The sequence below is a fragment of the Cynocephalus volans genome, chromosome 13 (genome assembly GCF_027409185.1).
Source record: "Cynocephalus volans isolate mCynVol1 chromosome 13, mCynVol1.pri, whole genome shotgun sequence".
Classification (NCBI taxonomy): domain Eukaryota; kingdom Metazoa; phylum Chordata; class Mammalia; order Dermoptera; family Cynocephalidae; genus Cynocephalus; species Cynocephalus volans.
Genome location: NC_084472.1, coordinates 78,050,059 through 78,076,917, shown reverse-complemented (window position 1 = coordinate 78,076,917; position 26,859 = coordinate 78,050,059). Strand labels below are relative to the sequence as shown.

Genomic DNA, 26,859 nt, shown 5'->3' with positions numbered 1-26,859 from the left:
TGCAAAAACTTTCTTAATGTCATAATGGTGACATCCTAGTCCTAAATGTGATCATCCTAGGTGATCACAAATTTGTTCTCTAATTTTTGTCCTCTTACTCTTCTTCCTAAAACTTATACATGCTAAATAAGTACATACACTATAACACTCAATGTAGGGATGAGTTTAACTCCTCCTTCTAATAAGTAATGCCACAGCAACAGTGGCAAATCTAAATTCACGGAGTTTCAAGAGCAGAGCTACTATTAGCATAAAGATTAGCACTGGAGTTGAGGTGATAATACTAGATACAGTGGTATCAGAGTTTTCTGTGTGGCAAGTTATTAGAAAATACAGATTTACACTTGACACAACTGTACAAGAAAGGGTTAAAACTGGGAATAATAAGATTGGGTATAAGATTTCAGGAAAATGAATGGCAGGCATAAAGTCAATTTAACCTTAGTCTACTTGATCCATTTCTTTTTAAATTCTTTGCTTTACTAAATGTTTCTCATCTGATACTTCCTATATCTTATCAGACACTGTCTTCCTTCAGCAGAACATTCTTGTTTCTTCATTATCTAGAGTTATGATCTACTCATATGACTCCTCACAAATGCAGGGCATATATGGCTAGAACCATTTTGATAATAATTACAATTATTACCATACTAAAGGGATTTTTGACAAAATATTAATATAATACTAAGAGTGAAACATAGTTTTGGAGCAGAGATTCACAAAATGTTTGTCTTGCAGTATAAATCTTAAAGTAAAGAGAGAGAGAGTTCTATTTGAACTGCAAGTTAATATGAGCCCCCTAGTGAAAATTCTTGGGAGAGTTTGTGTCAATTGACTACATTTGAAGGCTTGAGAATAATTATGACAGTTGATTCACGTTATAGACATATAGGTATAGAAATCAGGGTTATGTGACTATATAAATATCATTATTTCAGCATATACTAAAGTCCAGATAGTTTAATTGTGTAAAGTAATTAACACTTAGAACAATTCTATGATAGGTGCTATCATGAAACCACATTTTACTAATGAGAAAAGGCTCTTTACTCTCATGCATATTTGCCCATGGCATGTTGGTATTTTTAAACAGAGAAATATGCTGACTTTTGCAACATATAGTTAAATTGAATTATTTTTAAAAGCTAGCTTTGTCTATATTTTTTAGTGCAAACTGATTGCAGTTTAATAAATCTCCTGAGATATTTCTGCACTGCTATTTTCATCTTGTATGATTGAAGGGATTTTTCCCTAGATAACTGTCACTCAATTTAGTTTCAGCTAAGTTTTGTTCTATTTTTAGATATAAAATGATACAACTCAATAGAATGCTCACAATCTTTTCACTTCCATTTTACATTTTCATTGTTATAAAATGACTGTCAAAGGAAATATTTCATTAAAAGCTAATTTTAATCTAATGAATAATAATGAATGATGTTTTGGTAACACTTCCCAATGCTGACCACCTCCCAACAAATCTCATAATGACATCTATTGAAAGCACATCATAAATGTATAAATTACAATGAACTATTTATGATAAACAATATTTCATTGTTGGCAGTAATAAAACGGATGCCACACAACGTTTTTAACAGATATGAAGCATCCATAAAAGATGACCAGGAGCAAGTGTAGTTATAGCAAAATTATAATTTTTTACTCTTTGAAAACAACACAGTTACAGTGTCTTCCAAATGGAGCATATTTTTGTTTCATATTCTGTTTAAATGAACAAAAGTTGGCACTCTTGTTCAATTATGTAGAATAAAGGCATTTGATAGCAAAATGGGTCCCTGATCAGCACTAAAGAGACATGTTGTTTAAAGAAACTTAGGAAAGCTTACTGTTAATCATTTGAAACATGGTAAATTCCTAACTTTCAAATTGTGCTTTACCGCTTATCCTTTAGATGTTTTGCTACGGAAATTACCAACAGTTAGCAAGAACCTTAATAACTTCTATCATGAGATTTAAGGGGCTATGAGATGCAATCTGCAGAGGAGAAAAGTAGCAACCCTGTTGTGTCAGGTTTTCACAATACTTTCCTAATGCAGGAGTGCCATTATTCAAAAAGCCCAATTCTAATGCTTCAAGATAATGTGACCTACAGCCTTTGGGCAAATGGTTACATTACAGGGAATCAAAAAACTTTTCACTCATTAAACTATATGTATGTATGTAAATGTAAACAGAAAGATAATCTCTAGAAAGAAAAATTAAGCAGGGTAAGGGAATAGAAAATGAACATATCTGTATAGGAGTAATATAGTATATATGATTATATGGTGATTGACAGGCCTTTCTAAACTAGTGACATATGATTTGGTGGCCTTAATGAAGGGGAAAGTGAGTTTGTGGAGATACAAGTGAAAAGCATTCCAGGCAGCAGAAACAGCAAGTGAAAAATCCTGCTACATGTGCAATATATTTGAGGAAGACCAAGGAGGCTGATGTAGCCAGTGCAGAGTCTGAATGCCGATCAACAGGAGGCAAGGTCAGAGATGTGGTTCAGGTATAGATCGTTTTGGGCCTCATAGATCGTGGAACAAACTTAGACTTGTTTTTAAATATGATTACCAGCTTTTGTAGGCATTTGAGCAGAGGAGTAAAATGATCTGTTTATGTATCTTTATGAGATCACTCTGACTGCTATTTGAAGAGCTATGGGGCAAGGAGATCAGTCAGGAGGCTATTGAAGTAGGCGAGAGACATTAGTGGTTTGAATGGGAATGGCCATGGTGTCAATAAACAGTGAAAGATCCTCTAATTATGCTATATACTTTTCAAGAGCCACTGTAGTTCATTTCTGTCTATAATTTTCTTCCATAGCTTGGTACAGTATTTGACATTTAGTGGTGTGTAAATTATCTCTTGAATGAGAGAATTAATAAATGAATAAGTTGACAAAAGACTCAAAAAAACCCTGAATATTCAAACTTGTAAGTATGATAAAGTAAGACAAACAGAAGTAGTGAAAAGTTACAATTTCACAGAATTCCTTAGGCTTATAGTGGAATGCAGAAGTTGATTCTATGCAGGTATAACCTGTTTCACAGAAATAGATCAAATCGAAGAGTTAAAAACAGGTTCTTTTTTTTTATGCTAACTTCACTCATACTGAAATTCAAAAACCAGGGGTAAGCGCAGTGAAAATATTTTGAGTTAAAAGAAAAAGAAAACTGGACAAAAAGAATTTTCAAATTTGTAAACTAAAAGAGCTGGCCAGTTAACTCACTCAGTAGAATGTGGTGTTCATAATGCTGGTCAAGGATTTGGATCCCTATCAGCCACAAACGAAACAAAACAAAACAAAAAACTAAAAAAGTGATTTCCAGAAGTACAAATCAGTGGTATTAACAGTGATTTTATAAAACACATGCACCACAGACACACACGCACACCCAAACACACACATACACTACTCTGGATAGATTATTTAAAATGTACAGTTTTACCACTTAAAAAACAGGATGTTAGGAGAATTAGTCAATGTCACATATTAATTAAGTGCCACTTATGGAAACTAATTGTATTTTCTTCTCAACTCCCAGCACACATTATTAGATTCACAGTTCAGGAAAATGCCATAGGCAAAGCTTACCTTTATTACAAAAATATATTGGCATTTTTTCAAATTATATATGGAGAAATGTCAACTAGAAAGCTCTTTAGCTGCTATACTAATTTTACTCAATGCACATTAAATAATGGATAGAGATCTACCAGGAAGCAGGCAAGAGAACATGCCTGGGGTCCTAGGCAGGAGTCAAGTGCAGCTGCCCCCTCTGCCTGGAAGCAGAGAGAGAGCACACTGAAAACATCACAACCACCTCTGCAACTATGACTGCCACAAAGTGACTCAATACCACAGCAGTAGCCACAGCCACCATGCAGGTGGCCTGCCAGACACTTGACAGCACTGACACAAGGAGAGTCATCAGGGGAGATCAGAAAAAGAAGAGAATATCTCTCTCCTCAAAACCCATTCCAGAGTGGTGGAAGAAGCAACTGCTCTACCAGATGACCAGACATCAATGTAGAGCTATTAGAAATACAAAAACCAAAGAAAATATGACACGACCAAAAGAATACAGTAATTCTCAAATACCAGACCCCGTAGAACACCAAACCCTTGAAGTTCTTACAAAGGAATTCCAAGCAACAATCTTAAGGAAACTCACTGAGATATGAGAAGACTCAGTTAGACAACAAAATAAAATGATTTAAAAAATCCAGGATATGAAGGAAGAAATTCTCAAAAGTTTAATACCTTAAAAAGGAATGTAGCAGAACTCATGGAACTGAAAGATTCACTCAACAAAATAAAAAACACAGCCAATAGCTTAAGCAGCAGGCTAGAACAAGCAGAAGAAAGTATTTCTGATCTTGAGTATAGTCTTTTAGAAATAACCCAGGTGAACAAAAAAAAAAAAAAAAAAAAGGAAAAAAATTTTTTAAATGAAGAAAACCTAAGAGAGCTAGCAGACAATTTTAAGTGCACAAACATAGAAATCATGTGTGTTTCAGAAGGGGTGGAGGAAGGAAATGACATGGAAAATGTATTCAATAAAATAGTAACTGAAAACTTCCCAGGTATAGGGAGAGAAATGGACCTTCAGATCCAGGAGGCTCAAAGATCCTCAAACACATTCAACTCAAAAATATCCTCTCCAAGGCACATTATAGTCAAAGGCAAAGCTCAAAGACAAAGACAGGATCTTAAAAGAAGCAAGAGAAAAGCATCAAGTCACCTATAGGAAAGCCCTTATCAGACTAAGAGCAGACTTCTCAACAGAAACCCTATAGGCCAGAGAAAGTGGAATGATATATTCAAAAGACTAAAAGAAAAAAATGTCAGCCAAGAATGCTATACCTAACAAGGCTATCCTTCAGAAATGAGGGGAAGATAGTATATTTTCCAGACAAAAAAAAAGCTTAGGGAGTTCATCACCACATAACCATCCCTACAAGAAATCCTCAAGGAAATCCTGCATCTGGAATCTGAAAAACGATAATCGCTACCATTAATACACAAGAAAAAAAAAAACCCACTGATAGAACAATAATGCAAATAAGAAAGAATAAGAAACTAAATTTACCACCACACAAAACCATAATTGGAATGTAATAATGCCCCTGCTTTATTTCTGATTTTAGTAATTTTGGTCTTCTCTCTTTTTTTCTTGGTCAGTCTAGATAAAGGTTTGCAAATTTTGTTGATCTTTTTAAAGAATCAACTTTTGGTTTTGTTGTTCTTCCTCTATTGTTTTTTAATTTCCTATTTCATATATTTCTGTTATAATCCTTGGTATTTCCCACTTATATTTGCTTTTGGTTTAGTTTGCTCTTCTTTTTCTATTTTGTTAAGGTTGAAGTTTACATTACCGATTTTAGATTTTTCTTATGTCCAATATAGGTGTTTACAATTGTAAATTTTCCTCTAAGGATTGCATGAGCCCTGCATTCTATAAATTTTGATATGTTGTGCTTTATCTTATAGTACTCTTGAATTTTCCTGTAATTTTTCTCTTTATCTATTGTTTACTCAAGAGTGTTGCTAAATTTCCACAAATCTGTAAATTTTCTAAATTTCCTTCTGTTACTGTTGTCAGAGAACATATTTTCTATTATTTTCTAGGATCTTATCCTTTTATAATATAGTAAGACTTGTTTTGTGGCCAAAAGTAATAATAAAATAAAATAAATAATAAATAAATAAATAAATAAATAAAAATCAACAACAACAAAAAACAAACAAAACAACAACAAAAAACCCACGAGGTTATCTTTTTATGGAAGGATCAAAGGATTTGAGAAGAGAAAGAATACAGATTCCGTGTATGGCCATATTGAAAATGTCATCACTTTATCAAGGTAATTCATGTGCATGAGATTTTTCTAGAGAAAATGCTCTATTTAATTTCTTTTTAAGTAGTATTCTGTGAATTTAAAAAAAAAATCTTGAATTTCAACAATAATGTAAATTATTTATCCTATTAATTCAATGTTGTCATACATCATAAGATAATTAAAGTTTATGATTTTTGCCAAAGCTGAAAAATCATGTTTTCATGGTATTATTTTTATTTTATGTTAAAATCACATCTCAGATACTTGTTTTTGGTGATATCTCTGAGCCATTTTCTTTCAATCTTATAATTTGAGAAGTCTATAAATTTTAAGAGCCTATAAAAGAATTAAAATAGTTACATAGCTTAGAAGAGTAATTTTTTCTTACTTAGCGATCAATAAATATTAATTAATTTTCTTTTCCCTCCTTTTATGAGCAGAATATCAAAATATTAGCCAAAAATTATCATGACTAAGGTTCTAATCAATTTAGAATCATTTTTTTCTAAACAGAAGCATCAAAATGTCTGGAAGTATGGACCCCATGATCTCATTACTATGAAATAACTCATGCATAAAAAGTTCCTTGTTATGTAAAATACTAAAGATCTAATAGAAATTTATAAAGTCATATTAAAAGCACCATGTTACTATCTGTCAGCTTCATCAGTGATCAAACTGTGGCAATACATTTTTCATCTACGTAACCACCAATTCTTCTAACCTCCAAATGATTTTAGAACGAATTCCAATTATTTTGAAATTTTACCCATTAATATGTTAGTAGCTCTGTATAAAGGCATGTTAGTAGCTTTGTATAAAGGATAAAGGGTTTATACTAAAAACATAAACACAATTTTATTACCTTGCCAAAGAATAAAGTTTTTTCCTTAGTATTATTGTTTAGTTCGAAATTTGTTTATTTAAATCTGTTTTCAGATATACTTTGTGTTAAAATTGATATAAATCTTAAATATACTTTTAAATTTTTTTAATTTTTGAAACAACTTATTGAGGTATGAATTATATGCAATAAAATGAACCAATTTTAACCAGTTTGTTGTTTCAACAGGTACATTCACCTGTGTATTTCCAGTCTAATCAATGTATGCATATATCCACCTCCCAAAAATCTCCTCATGACCTTTATCAGTCATTATACTCATTCATAAGCTCACATTTCCACTAGTCAGATTTTGATCAATATCAATTAGTTTTGCCCATTTTAAACTTTCATATAAGTAGGATTATACAACTGGATGCAATTGTGTCTACATTCTTAGCCCAAAAAGTATTTTTGAGATTCCTCCTTTGTCATGCATTTATAAGAAGTTTGCTTTGTTTTTACTGCTGGCTAATATTTAATTGTATGAATGTACTAACTTTGTTATTCCATTTACCTGTCGATGTACATTTGGGTTGTTTCCTATTTGGAGCTATTATGAACAAGTACTTTGTAGATTTATTTTTTAATTAGTATTGAGTAAATACTTACTAATGTAGTTGCTGGATACTTTACAGGAAATTGCCAAACTCTTTTCTGTACTGGTTTTACCATTTTACATACCAAGCAAAAATATGAGTTTCGATTGCTCATTTTGTATTCATTGCCATTCTTTTTCATTTTAGCCAGTCCAATGAATGCAGTAGCATTTCATTTTGCTTCTAAAAATTATTTTAAATTAATATTTACATTAATGTTTTTTCTTTTAAAATTAATAAATTTGAAGTTTTAAAAAATTAAAGTATAATTTATGTACAATAAAATTCACCCCTTTTAATGCAAAAAAGTGGATCAATATCAAATTGTACATTGTCTTTCACATCGTACCAGATGAATATGTAGTTTAAATTTTTCTATTCAGCTTTTATTAATAATTTAAATGAAGATTGAAAAAGCATGCTTATCAATTTTGCGTTAAAGTACAACTGAGAGAGAGCACTACTGTTAAAAGATAAAATTTAGTGTCAGCAAATCTTCAAAGTACATGAAACTAGCAAAATGAAATGTAATGGGATTACATATAGAAAATGTATAATTAGAAAAAGTAATAATGCTTTAAGTGTGACTGGGTTAGTAGCAATTCATGATAAAGAGAAATCAGAGAATTAATTACATGAAAGCACAATTTTAGCTGATATCAGCATATGTCTTTATGCTTTAAAATTTAGTTTAACTCTCTTAGGAAATCTTCCTGACCCAGGAATGCTGGATTTGATACCCTTCTTCTACAAGTAAATTGGCTTGGTTAATACTAATGCAAAATAATAAAATATAAGATTATGAAATAATAAAAACTCTGGGTTTCTTTGAACATTACTTAGAATTCTTTCAAAAAATTTGAATAACCCTCATAATTTAGTTTAACTCTAAAGCCACAGATGTGCCAGAAAAGAATCCAGGTGCTACACATAAAGTACTGGGATCTATTCTTCAATGTCCCCTTTTTGCTTTTTTTTTAATGCAAAAAATCTCCATTTTCTCAAAGGTAGAAGAAATATCTAGAATTATCATCATCTTCTTTTTTTTACTCACCTGCGGTGTTTAACAACATACCGTTCCTCCCTTTGCATATTCCACCTACTTACTAAAAAAATTATTTAAAGTATCTGATATCACAAAAATTACCAGATTTGCCACAAAAATGTAATTGTCAGAATAAAATATAAAAGTAACAATATCAAGGAAAACTCTAAGAACTCATTTAATGAAATTCATGTTGCCTATTATCTTAATATACTTTTGTAAAGATTATTAAGATTTCATCACGAGATAGTTTCTGGGTTTTCTTATTTTAAGATAATTTCAGTGTTCCTTAAGTAAGCCAGAAATTTTGGAACATAATGGAAAGAAAAGCAGTCAAATATAAAACATTGAACTACAGCACAATGTAGTGTAGTTAAGGTAATAATAGAGGAAAATTTAGAGCCCTAAATGCTTTTTCTATAGTAGAAAAAAAAAAGCTAAAATTAAGGAGGTATGCATTTATATTTAAACTTTAGAAAAAAAGTAGAGAAAGTAACAGAAAAAATATTAACATAGAACTTTAAATTATTGAGAAAATTATAATAGATAAAATCAACAAAGCTGAGTATTGTTTTTTAAGTGATCAATAAAATTGACCAGTTTTTGTTAAAATGGATTAAGAAAGAATAGAAAAAACACAAATAGTATCAGAAGGAAAAAGCAATAAAATTTAAGCATTGTAGACATTAAAACACCTTAAGAGGACATTATGAATAAATATATATTAATAAATATGAACACGTAGAAGTAATGACCAAATTGCTAGAAAAATACAATTAATTCCAGGAGAAACAGTCAATCAACTAGTACTGTAACAACCTGGAAGTAAAAATCTTTTCTCGAGGAAAAGTTCAAGTCAGCAGTTTCACCCACAAAATTTCCATGATTTTCAATAAACAATTCTAATATACAACAAACAATTACAAAAGATGGAAAAGTAGCACGTATTAATCAAGTCATTTTATGAAGCTATTCTTGCATTGTTACCAAAACTTGATAAGAACTCTATGAAAAAAAAAAAAATCACAGCCGATATTCACTCATGAATAAAATTTTGAAAATGCCAAACAAAATAGTAGCAAATCAAATCCAGTGATTAAAATAAGGAGACAACTTAGTCCAGAACTGCAGGACTGGTTTCCATAAGAAAAGCAGTCAATATAATATACCCAAATAACAGGTTAAGGAGAAAAATTTCTTACTTTAAATTTTAATAGGAACAAACGAACAAAAAACCTTTGATAAAATCAAGTCATTTAGGTTTAAAAAAATATATAACTCACAAGCTGTCAGTAATCCAGATCCAGAAGTAACATGATAAAGTGTATTTGTTACAATGTAAACTATAATTGTATCATGTCAGTAAACATGATAAATTGTTCTTACATTAAATAGAAGATAGATCATATCTTAACATGAACACTTAATTTGCTATTATAAGAATCACAAGTTGAAAATAGTCATTTTTACTCATTATTCAACATTGCACTGGAATTCCTAGCAAGTGTAGTAACAAAACAGAAAGAGCTAAAATTATACGAACTAGAGTGGAAAGAAAACATTTTTAAAAAACTGTGTCATTACTTAGATATTATAAGTGTCAACACTGACTACCCAAAATAACCTATAAGTAAATGATTTTAATTAATAGAAAATGTAGAATGTTTTCTAAATTCAAATCAGTATTAAAATTACTAATATTTCTATATGCCAGCTACAAACAATGTGGAATTTCAATAAAATCAATAACATGAACTACATCCATATTAGTTTTCTAAGAATAGCACCTAAAAAAAATCTGAGCATAAAATAATAAACCTATCACTAAAGATAATAAATAAGCAGCAAATATACATAATGATATACGATGAAACAGATAATACAATATTGAAAAATGTCAATTATTCCCAAATTTATAAAAGAGCTCAGTACAATTCCAAAATTCCAATATTTTTGGTGTGTATCTGTGTATGTTACATGAAGATCAAAACTGGATGTAAAATTTTAAGGAAGGGCAAAATGTAAGAATGGTAATAGACTCCCAAAGAAGAAAGGCAAGAAAATAGAATGAACTTTATCAGATTATCAATAATTGTTATAATATATAGTACATAAGCTATTATAGTATTAGCATAGGGATTTTTATTTGCATAATAGAATTTAGAATCTACAAAGAGAACACTCATATATGGAAACTTAGTTTAGAAACTTAGAGTAAGCACTGCAGATGAATAGAGGAAAAGATAAATTTTTCGATAAATTTTGCTGAGGATTTATTATCTAAATGGATAAAAATTAAATAAATATTAGACCCTTATCTCGCATCATATAAAAATGAAGACCAGGTCGATTTCAGACTTAAATATAAAAGGTAAAATTGTCAGAGTTTTAGAAGACAATATAAAACATCAGTATGACATACCCTTTAAAAAATTATTTCTGAATTTGACTATTTCAAAATCAAGAATTATTTATTGCACCTGTACATAAGAAGTTTTTTAGTCTACAAAATGTGGGATAGGATAATTTTCACTGAATATAACCACCAAAGGACATTACACAAAATAAGAGCACTTTGTGGATCAGTAAGGAAGAGAAAAAATATCAAAAATTGGAAATAGAAATGAATAGGAATTTTACCCAGAAAGAAGAACAAATGGCCCAGAAGCATAAGAAAAGAGATCAACCACATCAAAAATTAAGAAAATGTAAATTTGAGTGACAATGAGATATTATTTTATACCACCAAATTAGGGGGAAAATGTGAGACAATACCAAGTATTGACAAGGATGTAGAGCAAAGGGAATTACATCCATTATTGCTTGGAGTGAAATTAATACAACTTGAGAAAACAGTTTGTCATGGCCTAATAATGTTGAAATGTGCATTTCCTATACATACAAAATCTATTACATATGTACCCTAAGAAAATATTGTTGCTATCCTGAAACCATGCACATAATACTTAGAGCAGCATTATACATGACAACTAAACCCTAGGAACTACCCAATTTTCTATGAATTGGAGAATGTTATAGAAAATTAAACAACAGTAAAAATGAATCAACTAGAGTTGAACATATTGACATGGATGAGTCTGAAAAATAATATTGAGTGAAAGAAGAAAGACTTAATATGATTCAAATTTTAAAGCTCAAACACAGGTAAAATGTGACGGTGTTTGAGAATAAACACACAGGTGGTAAAAACTGCAGAGAAGGGTCAGAGTTAACACAAAATTCAGATCTTGGAGGGGACATAGTGGTTCAAATGATCCTTTTTCTTGGTTTAGATATGGAGTACACAGATGATTATTTTATTTTCACTCTGTACCTGCTTGTGTGCACATGTGTGTGTGTGTCTGTGTATTATGTTTTAATACACTTTGTTATGATATATTTCACAATATAAAAATAATAAATTCAAGACTGTTCCATGTATCATATATCTGCCAGTGAATAATATACATTTTAGCATTTAAATGCTTTTAAATTACATGAAGAACTTGCACTTAAAAACTTGTTATATTACCAATTTTCTTCATAGATCAGTTTTTCCCTTGGTTCAAGTAAGGATGAGGATATAAAAGGCATGTTTATCCAGGAGGTGGGAAGGGTAACACGAAGCAGAAATAAATGTGAATTAAGGGATTTTTGTATCCAAAACTTACTGGTACAAGCAAAGAGCAGGTACACAAATATATGTGAAAGTGAGTTAGATGGATTAATAGTTACAGTTATCACCAGTGGAGTTTATAATATATCCAAGTAATTAGCCAATTCCTTAGGTGTATTATCACTAATCCATAACAGCAATTCTGCAAAGTAAAATATCAGAAACATAAACTGATTTGCCACTTACATAGCTTATTTATGAAAGATCTAGTATTTGAATCTAGGTATGTCTCTGCCATATGTGTCCTTGTCATTCCTCCATATTGCCCAAATATTTAATGTCAGACAGTGAGGTTTAATGATGCATAATTAAGACCTGGCTCTTAACTCAACTCTGTGAAATATTACCTGCTTGACCTTGTATAAAAATTAATAAATATTTAGGAACCCAATTTTTTTTTTTTAACAAACTGGGTCTAATAATATCTATCTATTAAAATTGTTCTGAGGTTCCTAACATTCATATGGAACAACAAAAGACCCCGAATAGCCAAAGTAATTCTGAGCAAAAAATAAATAAGTGAATAAATAAAGCTGGAGGCATTAAACTACCTTTCTTCAAATTATCAGCACCGCACTCTCCCGAGTGAGCCATGGGCCGGCTCTTCAAATTATACTACACAGCTACAGTAACTAAAACAGCATGGTACCAGTACAAAAACAGACGCTCAGACAAATGGAACAGGATAGAGAACCTAGAAATCAGTCCACATACTTATAGCCAACTGATATTTGATAAGTGAAACAGTAGCAAACATTGGAGAAAGAACTACCTCTTCAATAAGTGGTTCTGAGAAAACTGGACATCCATATGTAGAAGAATGAAAGTAGACCTGCACCTCTCATTATATACCAAAATCAACTCAAAATAGATTAAAGACTTATATATAAGATCCAAACCTGTAAAGCTACTAAAAGAAAACATAGCGGAAACACTTCAGGAAGTAAGACTAGGCAAAGACTTTATGAACAAGACCCAAAAAGTATAGGCAACAAAAGAAAAAATAAACAAATGGGATTACCTCAAACTCAAAAGCTTCTTCACAGCAAAAGAAACAGTGAACAGAGTGAAAAGACAACCTACAGAATAGAAGAAAATATTTGCAAACTATTCATTCGACAAGGATTAATATCCAGAATATACAAGGAACTCAAACAACTTCACAGTAAGAAAACAAATAACCAATCAAAAAACCGGCAAAGGAGATGAATAAGCATTTATCAGAGGAAGATATACAAATGGGCAACAGACACATGAAAAAATGCTCAACATCACTTATCATTAGGGAAATGCAAATAAAAATCACACTTAGTTATCTCACACCTGTTAGACTAGCCAGTATCAAAAAGACAGAGAATAACAAATACTGGCAAGGATGTGGAGAAAGGGGAACCTTCTTACACAGTTGGTGGGACTGTAAATTAGTGCAGCTGTTATGGAAAACAGTATGGAGGTTCCCCAGACAACTACAGATAGAACTACCACATGATCTAGCAATCTCACTGCTGGGTATGTTCCAGAGGAATGGAAATTGTCATGTCAGAAGGATACCTGCACTCCTATGTTTATTGCAGGTCTATTTTCAATAGCTAAGAGTTAGAACCAACCTAAATGTCCATTGACAGATGACAGGATAAAGAATGTGGTATATATAGACAGTGGAAAACTACTCTGCCATAAAAAAGAATGAAATACTGCCATTTGCAGCAACATGGATGAACTTAGAGAAAATTAAGTTCAGTGAAATAAGCCAGGCACAGAAAGAGAAAGACACATGTCCTTACTTGTAAATTGAGCTGGAAAAATAAAATAAAATAAAACAAAGAAAGAAAGATACAACAATCACTAATTCCTTGAACTGTCAAAAGGAAAGAACAGAACTGAGACCACTAGATGGGAAAGGGAGACGTGGAGGGTGGGTTGGAGAAACTGATAAAGGGCCACAAAAAATGTTTACATTGTGTAATGATAAAATAAAAAAAAAATTAAAAAAATAAAAGGGATTAAAGGGGGGAAGTAATAAACAAACAAACAAACAAACAAATAAATAAAATACATATGTAAAGCACCTAGTAGAAAACATCCATTCAATAAATTTTTTTATGGGCCGACCCCCGTGGCTCACTTGGGAGAGTGCGGCGCTGGGAGCGCAGTGGCGCTCCCACTGGGTTCGGATCCTATATAGGGATGGCCGTGCGCTCAGCCAGTGCGGGCGACACCAAACCAAGGGTTATGATCCCCTTACCGGTCACAAAAAAGAAAAAATAAATAAATAAATAAATTATTATTATTATTTTATTATTATTATTATTATTAAACTTTTGGTAGCTTCAGTTGGTAAGTTTATGTGAACATCTCCAAAAATTTCAATATCCTGGGGTCAGAAAGAGGAACTGTGAGTTGGATTAATAAAGGGTTGATCAAGCAAATAGAGGAGAAAAGATAAGTGAACTAGAGAGGTGAGGATGCTGGTAATGAACTCACTTTTGTAATCATTCATCGCGTCAAGGCCAAGGTGGAAAGACAATGAAAGCTGGAAGCATTTGACTCTTTCACAACAGAGAATATCCTTGGGACAAGCAGCTTTAATGGAGTTGGGGGTGGGGTGTAGGCAGCTTTATATAGAGAAAAGGAATGAAAGAAGACTATAATTAGGTCAGCCATACCTAACACAGAGCTAGGAACATTTCACAGCCCTGATCAATTTCATAACTATTTAAGCATTCTAACTTTAGTTGTCCTGAGGGGATGAGTTATGAAGTTTGGCTGGGAGGATCTCACATCATGGCTAGACATAGTTCTGCAGCTAATTAGACTGGGATGCATGATCTCGGTGCTGCTCAGAGGTCTCTACCAAACTGTGGCTGCTCTGCGAAAAAACAGAGCTCCTTCTTAATAATAGAATATGGGCTTCCCGACATGTGTTTTTCACTTTCACTGGATTTCTACTTATAGTCCCTTCCGTTTTATTTCAACAACCTAATTTTTCAGTCCTTCTAGAAGAACTTATTCTTTTCTGTAACTTTTCCCTCTAATTCTACCCCAAGAGTAGAATTCTGCTACACATGTACAAACCTACTTGAGTCCATTTAACTGCCTGATTGTCCAAGAATTGCCAACCTCAGGTCCCCAGCTGCCATGATCAACTGACTTGCTGTACCACCCTGCCAATGTCTAGAAATTGTGGTACCCCTTAGATACTTAGCATTGCTGGTTAGATACACTTCAGCCCTCATGAGTGGCTCCTGCTGAAGAGGTCATGTATCATTGGTAAATCCCAATATACCCCCAGAAACTATTGAAAAGCGAGCTATTAATTATTTGTTTTTTCTCTGAAATTTGAAGTCATTTGGTTCTGTTTAGTGTTGACCTCAAATATCCCCATGAGGTGTACTTTACTGTGTGCAGAAGAAATACTAATTAGAGACCCTAAGTGACAAATGAGACACTGTATTAAGTAAAGTAGCACTTTGGCTTACACTGAACTTCATACCTGAGCGCATAGCCTCTTTCTGAATGCTTTCATAGTCATGCCAGTCCTTTCTTCTCAAACCATCTGTCCATGAATAGAATTGCCCTTCGCCCAGGCCCAGTGGAAATGTCTGTGGAAAAGGAAAGTATTCAAGCATAAAAAGGAGGCATTTCCTTTTGCATGGTAGGTAAACACAGCCGGGCACATAATAGGCAATCAAAGAATATGTGTTAAATAAGTGGTTCCCCTAAGTATAGTGAAAAGAAAGCTATTACTATTGACCAGATTAATACACATTTTAAATCCCTTTTTTAACCACTAAAATAAAGCAAACTCCTACCACTTCTTATTTTATTTCATCCAGAGACACTGTTAATTCAGTGTGTCACCTCCTCTAAACATAAATGCCTAGCCTTTTTTGTTTGCCCAGAGTGTAAATATTGGTAATGCTACCAATTTTGGTGTTAAACTAAATTAATTTGTTTGTGATTTCTACAGTTTAATACATTTTGATCAAGTATATTTGAATGACTTTATAATAGTATTTACAACCATTCATTGAATGCTCACTATGTGCCAGGTACTCCGTGTATAGAAATTTGTTTAATATTTATAATATTCTTGGGTTGTAAATCTCCATTTCTCTGCTAATTAAACTGAGGTGCAGAGAACTAAAACAACTTGCGTTGAACCACAATAGCAAAGCCAGGATTTGGACCTGTTCTGTTACAATCAAAATTGGGGTCTTAAGAACTATTAACTACTGGCTCTTATCTAGATTGCTGCTAAAGCATAGCTCATGTTTACACTTATAGTTGAAATTCTCACCCACTCATCAACTGTAGTCACAACATGTACTTTATGCTTTTCCAAAACCCAATGTGTTGTAATGTCAACTTGAAATTTATTTCTATGTACATTGCTAAGCTACTTCTTTTTTTATGGTGTGTATTTCTGGTAATAAAAAACAAAAATTGTTTTAATGAAATTTATCTTCATAATCTTATTAGTCAAGATAATGTAAAATAAATGTTTTTACATTCATATACTGTTTTTCTTGTCTTTATTTTTTCTTTTTGCAAATAAGTAATACATCTACAAAATGAATAGAAGAAAAATTTTTTAAGTAGAAAAAAGTTTATATAGGCAAAAGATGAATAATTTCAGTGAGGTAAGTTTATTCTAAAAGCCTTTCCTAGGCAAACAAAATGTCCTATTAGTTTTAAATAGTATAGTCATTACACTTATGAAAAATTATCTACCTTTAGCACATCTTTATAGTTTATAAAATATCCACCTTTGTTTTGAAAGGATGAAAATGGGACATAATATATTTTTTTTTTAAAAAAAAAACAAGGTAGTTAAAAATCAGAGGAAAGATTCTCTGAATCAGGTAACTATAATCTACATATTTAATATGTAATCTATATATTTCTATATAAGGAATTTATTGCTGATAATAGTTGCAGCTCAGAAAAAAACATAGGAACAGACTTATAAAAATGAAGTAGAGTTTATATAAAATATTAAGAACAGTGAGGATAAACATTAAAAGGAAGATAAAGTTGTGGGAAATAAATTCAAAGAAATATAGCAAAAATAGAAGAAAAATGGAAAAATGCAATTTTGGGGATATATAGCAAACGTTTAAAAAAGTCAAATATATTTTCTAATTGATGTTAATCTCATAATTAGAAAATTTACCAAAACTTGGCAAGGCACAGGAAGTTATAGAAAATAATAATTTCAAAAAATGCACAACCCATGTTTTGCTTCAGCCATGCCTTTACAGTGGTAAGTACTAAGTTCTAATGGAAATCTCCTACACTAATTTAGATAATATAACAGACATGACTTTCAGATTAAAATAGATAATTTCAAGACAAAGTTTGACATAAAACATGGAGATATTCTTATGTAAACTCCAATTATACAAAGCTCTCTCAGTTACTGGATACACTTTACCTCCCTTATTTTGTATATTTAAGGTAGAAAATTCTTAGTAACTGGTAATGCAAGGTAAATTGAACACAAAAGTTAACCTTTACTCTCTCTAGAAACCAAATGAAAATGACAATAAAGCATCAGATGCATCAAGAAAGCAGATAATTGAACTGGCATACACTTTTTGTAAATGATTGAGAATTACTGGAAAGGAAGCATTTTTTTTATTCTTCTGAATTTTGGAAATACCGAAGAATGAGAGCCATCAGGTATTTCTGAAGGTGTGGTTAAATGTGAAAAAGAAAGATTGGTTGACATTTTTTTATAAGGGGCATTTAGACTCCCCTGAGTTCTCTCTCCAACTCCAACAACGAGGCGAATTCTGAGAGCCATCCTTCATACTCCCCACCCATAGGAGACTGGAGCTTTAATAAGAAAAGTATGTTCTCGACCAACCAGAAACAGCTGAATAAAAGGATGCCAAGCTGCAGTGAAAATCAGCATTACATCTTAATTTATACACCAAACATTGTTAACGAAGCTAAATTCCTTCACCAGACTTCCAAAAAGCTGTTAGCCTGCAGCTTATATCCTTAGACAAGGTATTGAGAAAATCCTTTCTGGAGAATTGGAATCAAAAGAACGAGATACAGGGACTGGCTCCCAGGTACACACCCCATAAACACACCATGAACAAGCCCTTCCCTACACATAGAACTTCATGTAGTATTATCACCACTTCATCCATAAGTATGTATAGGCAGCCAAGGAATACAAGCCATTTCAGAGAGTTTTTAACATAAAATTCAGAGGTTAGAAATAATCAAAAGAATCAAAAGCCCTGTGAAACTTGAAGGAAACAGAGACAATGTAAGGCACTGACAAAAACTTCAAAAAGAAAAAAAATCTGAATTTAATTTCCTCAAAGAGCTTTAAGAAAATTTCCTCCATAGAAACAGAAATTTAAAAAGAAAGGAGCTTTAAAGAATAAGAAAGAGCCCTTGAAAAGTATAAATGTGATATCAGGAAAAGAATAATTGAGATAGTCTGGAAAATGAAGGTTGAAGGAACCCTACTAAGAAATAGAAAAACAAAAAACAATAGAGAAATAGACAAAAAGATACCACACTGTAGGGGATGGCAAAATGGTGGCAAGCCTAGAGACCCTGCAGTCCCGACTGGACAAAGTGGGTGGAAAGCAGCTCCAGGTAGGATGTGTCTGTGGGGGAAAAACAAAACAAAACAAAACAAAACAAGAAAAGCAAATAGATAAACAATCTTACTCTTTTTCTATTTTTTAAAAAACATATTGAGAGTTTTTCCAAAAAGATGGGATGGATAAATAATACATATATAAAAATGTAAGCAAATGAAAAGTGGGTCAATTAACAGCACTAGAAGAAAAAAGAGTATAAGAAAATAAGGATAATTATAGCACATTATTTGATTCAGGTATAAATAATCTAACCAGCATATCGGCTTAACTAAATTTGGTGCTGTAACTATACTGGAAGTTAAAGGAAATGGTGAGAGAAAATAGTTAAGTACACATTTAATATAATAGGAAATCAGGAGATAAAACCAAAAGTGAGAAATGTCAGCGAACAGAAATACACTTGTTATCTACAAATATGGAATCATGTAACAGAATAAAGAAAAGATTGACATAGTTGCCTCTGGGTGTCAGAAATTGCAAGTAAGGGAGCATGATTGCATTTTAAAAATTATTCGCAAGTATTTTTATAAAAAATAAATCTCAAATAAAAGTTCTTAAGCATTCTCAGCAGTTATTAATGCTCCAGCAAGGTGTGTTAGCATCATGAGAACATTTTATGATGGTAGAGAAATCAGGTTAAACCAGACTATCTGGAAGTACTTTAGTCAAGGCTCTCTGAGGGTTTGCTGCACTAATACCTCTTCTATCTATATCAGTGCTACTCACAGACCAGCAAGCAGCATCAGCGTCATCTGGGAACTTGTTAGGAATACGATTCCCTGGTCCCAACTCACTTCTATTAAACCAGAAACTTTGAAGAGAGATGCAGAAATATGTGAGAAATCTGTGTTTTAACAAGTTCTCCAGGTGATTCTGAAGCTTACTAAAGGTTGACAACTTCTAATCCATATGAATAGGAAAATTACACAATTATCATATTAAACAAATAATTCAAACTGATTAGCATAGCATGTGCCACAGTCTACTGAAGAATCTTTTTCACATGGAGGGATGACGACCAATATAAAAATTAGGTATGTGTGCATCCTTTTCACCAGCCGGAAAGGTGGGCAAAAAAACCCTAAATCAATCCCAGTACATTTGTGTAGAATTACCCTGGTTATGAAAGCTTAACCATGCAGTAAATGATCCATCAGTATTCTGGCCTTTCCTTTCACATGAGCAATCTCCAGTGCCCAGATCCATTTGCTTCCCTCCTGGGTTATATCATATGTCCTCTGTGTGATTGCAGTAGGACAGATCCATTATCTATGACCTTGTAAAATTAATATAAAGAGTATTGTACCTTCATGAGGCATATATTTCAGACCCATCATTAGGTCAGCCATTTATTTGTGAGCTCTTTCTGTTTTTCACCTTGAGGGCTTTTTATTCATTGTAATATTGCTACAAATAATTAACTTGAAAAAATACCAGGGATGGAAGAGACAGAATTCATTAAGTAGAAACCACATGTAATACTAGAGCTGGATCCCAAAGCCTACCAAAAAAATATATATATTTTTGAAGGGGTCATGAGAAAAAATTTCCAAAGATAAAACAAGGATAAAAGTTTCCAAGGATAAAACATTCTTATAGGCCATATATTTACCAGAGGTAACAAACTTAAACACCTTTTAGGGTCACGGATGTGACACAAATGGGTGAAAAACTAAAACTAGGGTGTACTGCTATAGGGAGTGACGAACTCTGGGGATACCTGACTACTGTTACTAACTTTTAATCATCTTAAAACACCTCCCAAGTGCTGTCAGTCTGGAAACCCCTGGTGAATAAAAATATCTTGCTGTAAATTAGAGCAATCTTATTTATAACTACATATGGTGATGATAATAAAAAAAAACATTTGTGAATGTCTGTGAAGAAAAGATTGTCTGCATTCTAAAACCTACCTTAGGTTTTGTAAATCAAACAATGAATGGATTTTTATTCTCACGATCAAGCATGGACCTACCACTCTATTTGTTCCTTGAAGACAGTGTGACTATTGGAAGGACTCTGGATTTAGGGCCAGACAACATAAGTTAGGTTTTCTAATCATAGGCAGGAAATCTACATTTTCTCTAGATCTCTCAGTTAACTCATATATGTAATTAGGGTAGAAAAATACCTACCTTACCTGCCTCACAAGGTTTTATGAATAGTAAATCAGATAATGTGTGTGAAAGGCCTTGGGTTATCATAAGGTGATATATTAATACCTGTTGTTTTCACCCTCTCTGCTATTTCTATAGATATTTGAGTTACTTCCATTATCCTTGAAAACTTTTAACATCGTTTCAGAGACAAAACTTACATACATTAAGCAAATCATAAATTATATGGGCCAAACTCTATTACAGTAGATGTTAATAGAATATAGTGATGAGTGTGAATTGTTATGTTGGTCATGAGTAATTTTTTTTAAATATATTGAAGCTACCTGTTTTAAGCAAATAAAACACTACTGAAAAAGTAACATAATGGAAAATGGAGATGACTATCATTTATTCTTATAATTTTATGCACATAAGATTAAGAACCAGGTGATTAACTAGAGTTTAGAAATGTTAAGTTTGTTGAATTAACAAGTTCTCCAGTATCACATACATAGTAAGTGGCAAACTGTAGAATTTGAACCAAGTGTGTCTGTTTTTAAAACTTATGAATTAATAAAACCAAACAAATGTGGAGACCTTTTATGATACTCCTATTATTTATTTATTTAAACTTTATTATATAAAGTCAGCTAGAAAAGTTTTAGGAAATGAAAGCAGATGAGAAGGTGAAACCAAAATATATATGTATATATATATTCATACACAAGACTTTGGACTCTAAGCACAGAGTAACAAAGAGTCATCAAAGGCTCCCAAACTGAAAAGTGAGAGAATGCAAAGTTAGTTTTACTGTAGTTGTTCTAATATCCTTTTCCTTCCTGAATTTGAACCCAACTACAAAGCAAGCAGTGGTTCTAGAACAATCCACACAGAAGGATCTGCATTTCTGTATACCCAAAAAACATATTGATAAGTTAGTGTTAGAACATAAAATCATTTTTAGTGGGTACCTATATCTTGCTCTTTACATTCTGTATAAATTCTCAGATGTGTCATTGTTAACATACTTAAAAGGCACTGGCAAAATAAAATTAATCTTGAGCTGGTATTGATTGCCGAAACTTCTAGTCAGTCCATTCTTTCGACTTTCTAAACAGCGTCTAGAATGGGACTGAGAACTCAGATGTGTGAAGGAGTATAGCTCTTACTTTAGATCTTAAGTTTTTTCAAAAAAATCTGAAAATCTGGGTTGTTATATAAAATCTTGATTTTTAAATTTTAAACTAATTCAAATATTTATGAAACATATTATGCAAAATCATGTCTTTGGGACATATCAAACCTGCCATTGCCAGTCTGAAACCTCTGGCCAGGCTTAATCATGACGCTCACTCAGCCTGCTTCAGAAATTGATGGCATTGCCTTCTACCAGGTGTGAACTTGACCGAGCTTTCGGAGACCTTGAGCTTGTAAATTTATGCTTTGTATTTACATTAGTATCTCAGCTCCTGAGAACACAGAACGATTTCTCAGGTGCCATTTAATGACACTCATATAGTAGCTTTCCAAGGTTGCCGTGTAGATCATTATAGCTAGTTAAAGACAAATACTGAGGCAAAAACCGGTGAGAAGATTTACAAAAGTGAAAAAGTCAGAGGCAGAGTAAGTTCTGGTAACTAAATAATGGTCTGGCTTTATTTTAAGGATAAAAAAAGACAGAACAACTGAGTGGCCTGATGTTCCGCATCCCAGAAAAGATCATTTCTTCCTGATAACACAATTATATTCACCACACACGCTGCAGGATGAAATTGTATCATATAGTAATATTTACTTTTATTATACACATTTCCCTACAGGATTTGTTTGCAAAAAAAGGCTGCTATCACACTCAGATTATAATAATACCAACATTTTATTTTAAATGACTATATTCATGTACTATAAGGAACATACAATTTGAGAGTTCTGACATCTCTTTCTTCCTGCTCCAATAGCCCTGAAACTATTTTTTAAATAACGTATTCATTCTTTGGCCAATGGGAAGATTAAACATCACTTGTTTGCATAGGCAAAAGTCAGATCACCCTCACTCTGTGATTTCTTAAGGTGCTTTCTGAAGGTGCCTGAAGAATTTCTGAAGGTGCCTCCCTGTTTAGATAGGACTCATGTCTGAGTAGCTGAAAAAGAGAAAAACATTGTGTGTTAACTCTCCTCTTTAATATATTGCCACTTCTTAAGTTTCATATCATTATAATCGTAATTAATTGTCAGTAAACAGAAGCTTCTGTTAGTAAGAAACCAGAGAGATCAGTAGCAAACTATTCTCAAGTGAATAAAGAACAACATTATTAAGAGTCGTTTTGTTAGTTAAAGAAAATGAACTGAAAGTGCCTGGTAAAATTCTCCCTGATGTTAGGTAGGGTTAAGAAGTCAGCAGTAATTATAATCCAGCTGACATCCAAAATTTCCACCTAAGCATAGGATGTAGAATAGTTGTGTTACTGAGCCTCCAAATTACTATAATTTTTACTTTTTTTCACCACACAAAAAACTTGTTAACTCAGCAGGAAAGCTCTCCACATTGCTGACTGCTGTGAAGCAGCGTACCTTGGAGAAACACTGAGGAAATCAGCAGCTTACAAAATGACAAATTTTCTGAGAATTTTTCCCATCTCACAGTATTCTTTTTGTGATTCCTAAGGGGAAAGATTAAAAAAAGACAGAAAGAAAAGAAAAACAAAAACAAAGAAAAATCAGAATGGAAGTGGGCAGCATTTTTGTGAAAATGTAAATGCAAAAATAGATCATGTCAATAAAGCATATTATATTAACCTTCAAGAATCACTTGTCCCCCTGTTGATGGTGAAGACATACACTTGCAATTTTCTGGGGGTATTAAGCCTGGGTTTCATGGCCCCCTGAATTTTTCTTCAGAAGGATATCATATGGTGCCTCTAGGATTCCACCCTACCAGTTCATCAAGGAAAAAACACAGTATGCTCAGTTGTTCTCTAGAATCATTATTATCTTAAACTGTGACTCTATTTTCTTATTAATCTGAGCTCACTGTGCTATGTCTAAAAGGAAACATACAACACAGAAAGAGGAAGTGAGGATTAGAGGGAAAAAAGCAATGATCCTTTGTCATGATAAGTGTGATTGTGACAAAGAAACCAAAAGAGCATCAGTTCTTTCTCCAACTTGTATGTCACCCAGGTGTTTTTATATATGTACTAATAAAATGAACAGTATAATAGAACTAGATCCAGAATTATAACTGAGGATATGAAATTAGTTTGCAAATGAGAAATAAGATAATAGCATGGCTAAATTATCTATTTCATGTTCCTAAAATATCACTGCATAAATACATGCTTAATTTGGCCATAGTAATTGATTTTCATTTTCACAGTTACTCAAATCATCATCACATCAACCATGTGTACACAGTTGCAGAGGACATCTCAGCATTGTCTTCAATAAGATCTTTTCTACTTTTAGTTTTGTTAACATTCTAAATAGCTTTAAACGTGATGATTTAAAATTTTTATCTGAAGGAAATTGTCCTAAACAATGAAGACAATTGGAATATGCAACTTCACACCATATGTTTTTAGCTTGTCTGTACTAATAGCTAAATAGGTGTTTTAAGCCCATTCAATCCTTAGGAAAATTGAGTAAAAAAGGTAACAAAGTCACAATAAATCATGAAAAATTGAACAAACATTTATTTATTTTCAGGAGTATCACAATCTAACATGTAAAATGGATCATTGTAAGTTACATATGTCACTTAGAGATAAAAGTGGAGGGTATTTGTACTATGTTTCACTTCTACTACTGATATTTTAGTACTGGTGTAATTTTATTCAATTCTCTATTCAACTGGTCAGTCAACAGGCATTTATTGAATGCCTGCTCTGGCACTAGAGATGTAGTTGTGAGTGATACAAAATTGCATCCCTCGAGGACAATATATTCTAATAGGAGACACTCCTTCATTCAAACAATATTCATTCAGCATCTCCTATGTGCCTGGCACTGTTCTAGGTAGTTGGAATTTATCAGTTACTAAAGCAGAGAAAGGTTCATGCCCTTGAGGGGCTTACATTCTAGAAGTGCCATATTAAAAATATACATAATAAGCAAGTACACTATACAATATTACTTTTAATGAGGTCTTTTATACCTTATTTAAGTATTGTTGTGGGGGGGGGGAGAAGAAGGCAAAGATGTGCTGAGTTTGGGGCACAATAAATTTAAAGTGCTTAAGACCTAGAAGGAGAAGTAACTAATAGACAATTGGATTTACTGGTCGAATAAGCAATAATATCTTCCCACTGGAAAATTTCACTCTAAAAACTATTAAATGATGATATACTTTACTTAAATATAGAGACCTGTTCTTATGTGGGTGTGCAAACTTTTCTTTCAGGCAGAAGTGCCAATGCTTTTGAATATCTAAACCAGGTTTCTTTTAATAGTATTGGCTATCTAGCATAAATATAATTTGTCTACAGTGTTCCTGGTGGTGGGGAGGATAATCTCCACTTCCTCAAATACCAAATGATAAAATGTCAAGACTTGACAAGTGGAAGAAGAAGCACTTAAAATCTGAGTCTTAAAAGGGTCTTGGACTGTGACTTTCACAGCTAATTACTCCAAATACCAGCAAAGATGTTTTCCAAGCTCTTAATTTAGAGTATCTTGTTCGACAAATTGTAGACATGAAAGACAATCGATCATTGTGTTTTCCTGGTATCTACTCTGTACTCTGAAAATAATTTACTTACGGGAAGGCAACTTCGATTATTATAATTATAGTTTGCAGTCACAGTTTTTTATATTTAGAACTAACACTTCATTTTACAGAACATAGATATGAGATTGAATAGCATATTAGTAAATGTTGGAAAAGATTTATCCTCATTTGATCATGAAACAAAACAAATAAAAATCTGCATAGTATTTATGATTTCTATATTAAGGGTGTCAACTACACAACAATGTAATTTATTCTACTTTATTGCTTTTGAAGTCTTGAAAAGTATCCACAAATGAGATATTTCATATTAATAAAGAGAAACATAGATGTCAAAGAGTAAAAATAAAATAAAATAATTTACTTATATAAGGAATACTCTTTCACCTTTGTGCTTTAAGATCAGATGGCTAAGACATACTTGCTTAATTTGAGATATTATATTTTCTGATTGCAAAGTGATCTAACTAATCTAGAAATTTGACTTTGGCTAAACTCTTTAACCTACATCTTTCTACCTTCCCAAATATCTGAAATGGACAGCCAATTTCAGATTCTTTCAGGAGGTAAAATAATTATCAGTTAAGAGCCTAAATTCTGATATCTCACTTTCTTACTCTATGAAATGGAAATAACAAAATTTATCTCATGTAGTTGTAAGATGAGAGTGATTTACCTGAAAAAAAAACATTATTATTATTTATTTATTATTTACTTAATGATTGTAAATGTACACAAATACAAATATTGAACTAATTGAGAGTTTAATTCTATTTTCAGTTTTAATATAGTTTAACAATCATAGGTTTTTAAGCTAATACTTTGCTAAGCACAACTAATATTGCAGAAAAAATAGCTGTGTAAAAGATAGTAACCCTATGTACCTAGGAAAATAAGTCACTTCATTCAAAATTGTGAACATTCTAGTCTTTCAAATAGAACATTCAGAACTTTAAAATACTTTAACATAACTACCCTAAAAATAAATTGTAAAAAATGACCATAATGGATTTCTGTTTTCAGCTCCAGCCTGCAAAGATTTTAAAAGTTGTCACTCTTGTCTTTACAACAAGAATAAAGCTGATAAACTCAAAATCCACAACATTTTTGGGGATCTATTGGAGAACTGAGGTTTCAGTGCAAACTGCCACCCAGAAACCTAAAGAGATATAAAAATCCAGAGTCACAGCTAAGCTCTTTGCTTGGAGTAGAAGATGCAAGACCTCTAAACAGGTAAAAACTCTTAAATGATAATTTTGATGAATTGGTGGAGGCTAAGTGTGGACAAGCAAGAGAGTCAGAAACTCCTGGGGCTGTAGTCTTAGGGAGCACCCATTCTT

The 26,859-nt window shown here is 32.4% G+C and overlaps 1 protein-coding gene across 1 annotated transcript in view; it reads right to left on the bottom strand.

Moving 5' to 3' along the window:
• The window catches only part of GALNTL6 (polypeptide N-acetylgalactosaminyltransferase like 6), a 1,082,002-nt gene that overhangs the window by 692,933 nt on the left and 362,210 nt on the right, over positions 1-26,859 (bottom strand). The window contains exon 2 of the mRNA XM_063077473.1: positions 15,556-15,664. Within this exon, the coding sequence (XP_062933543.1) occupies positions 15,556-15,664 (109 nt within the window). The remainder of the gene's footprint in view (positions 1-15,555; positions 15,665-26,859) is intronic.